Raw genomic sequence first — 5860 nt, forward strand, 5'->3', positions numbered from 1 at the left:
TTTAAGATTAATACAGTTTCCCTTTTTATAATGAAAAGAAAGGCACAATGTAAGTTTCAGGCAAATTAACGTCAGGTTTTGGAAACACTTTCTGGCGTTTGGTCCACGACATCCAACTACAAATTAAAAATAAATTACTATGTTGAAATTTACATTTTAAAACAAGTCCATGAATAAAAAGAAAGCGATTTCCACACAAGGGGACTTCCCCCTTCTTTCAACATAGGATAAAATAATATCTTACAGGTGAGAGGTGAAAGAAGGAACAGGGTAAGGGAATGGAAAAGGAGGAAAAGGAAAGTGTGCTCTCTGAAAAGCAAGAAGAAACTTACGTGTTATCTGCGGTAACACTGTCCTTTAATAAACCATGATTTGCTGTCTCTGTGTAAAATGGTTTAGTTTATTTAGATAAGGCAAAATGGAGGTGTCTCTGAATTAATCTTTTTTTTAAGTGTTTTTTGTGTGTATGTGCTGGTAAATTGAACTTTTGGAGGCTTGGTGAATGTTTTTCAAGGTTTTAAAAATTGGATTATTTTTTGGTTTCGATTTTTGCAATAATGATTCTTTTGGCTGTTCCTGCTCTGGGGTTCGATTCAATTCGGCTTTCAGGTAGCAGGGGTGTCAAAACTTGCTACAGTCATAGACGAAAGCCCCGGACGTGCGGTACAGAGATTGGCTGGAAGGGAAGGCCATCTGACAGCTACTATTCCCGTTCACCGGAGAGTTGTTCAAGCCGATCCTCTGGGACTCGAACATCTCCCGCACCGAGTGGAAGTTCTGCTGCTGGCTGGGGTAGCCCGCCGCTGCCGCCGCCGCCGCCGCGCTGGCCAGATGGCCCAGGTCTCCGCTCGCCTGATTCAGGTACCACGAGGTGAGGCGGCCTTGGTGGGCTGCAGGGTGGTGGCCGGCCTCTTGGCCGCTGCCGTGACTCAGGGAGGAGGCGCTGCTGCTGGTGACCGGGGGCAAAGAGTAGTCGGGTAGGGGATCATCCACTGCTGAGGCGCCGGCACCCCCCGGCGCGCCCTGCAAGTGGCCGCCGCGTTCCCCAGCCGCGTACAAGCTCATGGCCTGCAGGTTGCAGTGGTAGGTCCCTGCGCCCCCGGCGCTGCCGCCCCCGCCGCCGCCGCCGCCGCCGCCGCCGCCGCCTCCCCCGCCCGAGCTGCCGGAGCTGGAGCTCTGGCTGCAGGGGGAGCTGTAGAGGGAACTCTGGCCGGGCGAGTAAGCGCCGAGCGGCAGCGGGGGTGCGATGCCCGCGCGAGAGGACCCAGCCGCCGAAGCTAGAAGGCCCGAGCCGAGGTCCGCGGCCGCGCCTTGCGGCGACCCCCGCAGAGACGTCATGATGTTGTCCACGCTGAACCCCTGGCTGTGGTGCGGCTGCGGCGCGGGCTGCGCAGGCTGCGGCGGCGGTGCGGGCTCCGCGCCGTCCAGGCTTAGCGGCCGCGCGGACGGCAGGCTGCCCGGGGGGCTGCTCCCGCTGGATAGGCTGCTGCTGCTGCTGTCGGGGCTTTCGATTTTTGGCACTGCGGCGGCGCTGCCGCTGCCCAGGGCGGCGGCCGGGGACAGGGGCTGGGGCGGCGAGGGGCACGTACCGTTCTCGGTTTTGATGTCCTGGATACGCACGGGCGGTGGTTGCGGGCCCGGCGCGGCGCCGTCGGTCTGCTCCGGCGTTGCGGGCGGAGGCTGGCGGCCGGGCGGCGGCGGCGGCGGCGGCTCCTTGAGGTGCAGCCGGTCCTTCTCCTCCTTGTCCTTCACGGCGTCCTTCTTCTTGAAGCGCCGCCGCCGCCGCAGGAAGCTGCCGTTCTCGAACATGTTGTAAGAGTCCGGGTCCAGCGTCCAGTAGCTGCCCTTGCCCGGCTTCTTGTCGTCGCGGGGCACCTTGACGAAGCACTCGTTGAGCGAGAGGTTGTGGCGGATGCTGTTCTGCCAGCCCTGCTTATTGTCCCGGTAGAAGGGGAAGCGGTCCATGATGAACTGGTAGATGCCATTGAGCGTGATCTTCTTGTCTGGGGCGTTCTGGATGGCCATGGTAATGAGCGCGATATAGCTGTAGGGCGGCTTCACCATGTCCTTGGGCTGCGGCTGCGGCGTGTAGGGCCCGTAGGCGCGGGCCATGCCGCCCGGGTACTGCTCGGCGTGCGCGGGGTGCGAGTACACGCTCATGGGGGCCGGCATGGCGGTGTAGCCGCCCCCGGCCGCAGCTGCTGCGGCGCGGTAGTAGCTCTGCTCGCCGCCGAGGTAGGGAACCACTCCCAGGGAGTTGGGGCTGGACACGGAGTAGCGCGCCTGCATGGCCCCCGCTCGCCGCCGCCCCGCGCCGCCCGCCGCCCCCCACCCTCGCTCTGGTCGGCCGCGCCGCGCCGGCCGCCTAGTCCGAGTCCGGGCCTCCCCTGAGCTGGTGTCGGGCTGCCGCCGCCTCCCGGAGCCGCCAGCTGCGCGCGGCCTTTCCCTGGGCTCGCTCGGGTTCCTGGGGCGCCTCCGGCCACTTCAGGGCCCGCGCTGGCCGCGAAGAAGGCTCGGTGCTACGGGAGAAGGCCGGACCGGAGCGCAACAAACGGCCTTGAAGGAATTCGCAGGGCCACTTCCAAGCGAGAACGGGGAAAAAAGAGCCAAAACTAAAAAACAAGAAGGCGCCCTTCTCGCCACACTGCCTACGCCTTCCAGGAGACCGCCTAGAGCCGCCGGCGAAGGCGGCCAAGTCACCAGGGTGGGGGGCCGCGCGCCGGCCGCCTTCCCGGGCCCCGCGTCACCTTTTTTTTTTTCAGTCTCTCTCGCGCTGGCCGCTTAAGGAAGCATTGGAAAACTTCTGAACTTTTGAGCATCCGTCACCCAGGCGAGGACTTTTTTACGCAGTTACATTTTTTTCCGGGCAGCGGAGCCCCGCCCCACCGCAGCAGCAGCAACCAATGGGAGGCGAGAACCGCCTCTGAATGAGCTGGAGGCCGAACCCCGCCGGGCCGCGCGAGGACCGAGGGGCTAACCACGCGCGAGCCGGCCGGTGGGGTCCAGCGCTTGCTCCCGGGCCCTGGCCTGCGTTGGCAGCCTGTACGTCCTGTGTGCACCACCACCCCCGCCCCGCCACCGACTCCAGGCACTGTCTTCCATCGTAGGCTCTCCGCACGGACGTCCATTGTTCTCGCAGATTTTCTGGGTCCTCCTGGGCCCCACGCAGACCCTTCCTCTGTCCACTGCTCCCGGACATCACCGACTCTTCGAGCCCCAACTCGCGCCGGCTCTCTCATTCCTTGGCCCCTCTGGTTGGCTCCAGCTCCGGGATTTCCTGGCCCCTCCTCCTTTCTCCCCTCACCTTTCCTCTCTACCCACTTCTTCCCTTCCCTCCCGGTCGCCCAGTGAACTCACGGGGTTAACAGAGGTCTTCAGTGTTTCCCCACCTGGAGGTTTTCCTTTCCTGAGCTGGGTTACAGAGTTTTAAGGGATAAGTCACTGCTGTGCTCTGTTACTGGTGGGAAAGGAGTTGTCGACCCCACCTCGCCGTCCGGTGACCCCCTCCCAGTACAGAGGAGGAAAGGGGGGTTTGCCAGTAGCTTCCCGCAGTGGTTTGCGCAGGTAGGCTGTGTCCGCCCCACTGTGGGATGTCCTGCGCCTTGGCCCCGTAGGACTCTTGGCGGCCCGAGGGTGCTTGCGGCGCGGGCTGCTAGGCTTCCCCGCGCCGTCCTTCGGGGAGCATGCGGGGTCCCTCAGGTTCACAGCCATCATCCTCTCTTGTCCGGTCGGACTCAGAGGAGGGGTCGTCAGGCTGTGGTCTCAGTGACACTAGCAGGTGTAATGACAAAAAGCAAATAAATACTTACAGAGCGTAACGCGTCCCAGTCCAATCTATCAGCACACGCACGGGCTGCGGACAAGCGGATAATGTTTGGGAGGAATGCTCAGAATCACACCTGCAGGGGAATAAGTACAGATGGCTTATCCTTGTTGCATACGCCTAAGATGGGAAGTCTCTGGGTGACTGGGATGGAATGGGAAGAACAGAAATAAGAGGGAAAGAAACGAAGGAGAAAAAAAGACGGGGGCCTCCCTCTGCTTGCAGCTCAATTCTGCATTTGGGCAACTTCAGAAAAAAAACGTCTTGGAGCCTGAACACTAGATCCTTTACTAAAAACTGGGGAAACTGAAGTGTTTCGGAAACCGTGGAGAAGAGTAGCATGACGCATTTAACACTTCCACCGCCCCCCCTTCCCAATTTCTGACAATCTTTAACTTCAAAGACATGTTGGGAGCCCCTTTTGACTTACCGTTGCAATCTCGGCTTCCACTGCACAAAAATTCTCACAGCAGCTTCAGTTGTTAAGGGGCTCTGACTTAGATAGCAAGCACAGCTTCGTGACACTTGAACATTTAAATATATACATATGTATTTGTATATATATATGTGTGTGTATATATATGTATATAATTTCATAATGGACGTTTCTTGGAGAGAAGAGAAGGATCTGCTACTTCTAGAACTAGCCTGGGGGGTTGCCCGGAAGTTCTGATTCCTGAGGCCTCTGCCTCCTAGCCTGCTTTGAGTTTTGGGCCACTTAAACTTCTTTTCCAGGGTGTTCTCAAGGCCGAGTCGCTGACTAGTTGGAAGAAACATTTATCATCAAGAGGCTCAGCACTTGGTGGTTCCTAAACAGTTGCCGGAGAAGGAGGGGGGAAAACCCCAAGACTTGTAAAATGAATTCGTGTCCAACCCCCAGTCCTATACCCTAACTTAATCAGCTCCTTTGGCTGAGGCTTTATGGGGTGCTCTAGCTTCAGCATAGAGGCCAGTTAAGTAAGTGTTCTCCCTAATCACCTAGTGAATTCCATCTTTAAAATACGTTTCCAGTGCTCGCGGTGCGCGGAACAAAAACAGCGACAGCGACTCGTTTGTTTTTCTAATGTGGGAAATGCCAACCGGCCCGGATTTTGCAATAGACAGTCGTGCTCCGCAGTCTCTCCCCTCATTCCCTCCCTCTGTCAGCCGACAGAAATATAAACAGCCTGTTATGGAAATTGCAAATCGAGTAACAGTGGGGGTCTGGGCTCCCCGTTTTGGAAATAAAAGTTGCCGTTGTGCAATTAGTATCAGGATTGCAGGGTGGGGGGTAGGATGGAGGGGGGCAGTTTTATAAAGATCGACTTTCCACTGGTTTAGCTCTGGGCATTCGCCAGGAAAAGATATTTGCATTTGTGTTTATAAGCTTACTCGAAAGCAAACCTCCAGTAGACGGCTTGATTGTATTTCAAGTACTCACTATTGTTGCTAGTGGCGTTATGTGAACATTAAGGCGCAGATATGAAGTCTTTGGAGGAATGGGCCAAAGTTTTTGTTTCCAGGTCAAAGTTTTTGATGCTTTTTTTCCTACTCCACGGGGTAGTTCAATCACCCATTGCCCCCACCGCCAACCCTTGACTCAATTGGCAGAAATGCCCCGAAGGCGACAGCCGTAATGGATGTTTGGTAGAACTGTCGCTCGGCCCACCCCCTGACCCCCATCCCCTCCTTGACCCGCCAGGCCGGGTTACAATCCCTGGGGGCCACCATGGGGTTCTTAGCTCTGAGGAGGGGGCATGACGTCACAGCAATATTTAAGACAAGGCCTTCCTGGGCCCTTACAGTAGAAAAACACCGTCGTGGAGATGTGGGGATCACTCCAGGAAATGCCCGTTTTCAGGAACGTGGTGGCACCTAAGGAAAGAGGGGAGGAGGGGGAGAGATGGTGCCCTAACACAGATCACCAGGAGGCAGGAGCTCCTTTTCTTTTCAAGTAGAGAGCAGAAGGGTGGGCGAGGGGTGAGGTTTGGGGAGGAGGCGAGTTTAGTAAATGACTGCCTTGGGGAGATAGGGCCCAGTCCTGGATGCACAGGGTCC

The 5860-nt window shown here is 57.4% G+C and overlaps 1 protein-coding gene across 1 annotated transcript; it reads right to left on the reverse strand.

Annotated features, from left to right (window-relative positions):
* On the reverse strand, positions 1 to 2827 carry FOXC1 (forkhead box C1). Its single transcript, XM_090271772.1, has one exon. It carries the CDS (start codon positions 2287 to 2289, stop codon positions 622 to 624), a length of 1668 nt encoding a protein of 555 aa, XP_090127898.1. The 5' UTR covers positions 2290 to 2827; the 3' UTR covers positions 1 to 621.
* Positions 2828 to 5860: the final 3033 nt, after the last annotated feature.

Source organism: Furipterus horrens, unplaced genomic scaffold, assembly GCF_987537825.1.
Source record: "Furipterus horrens unplaced genomic scaffold, mFurHor1.1.pri manual_scaffold_3, whole genome shotgun sequence".
NCBI classification, from domain to species: Eukaryota; Metazoa; Chordata; class Mammalia; order Chiroptera; family Furipteridae; genus Furipterus; species Furipterus horrens.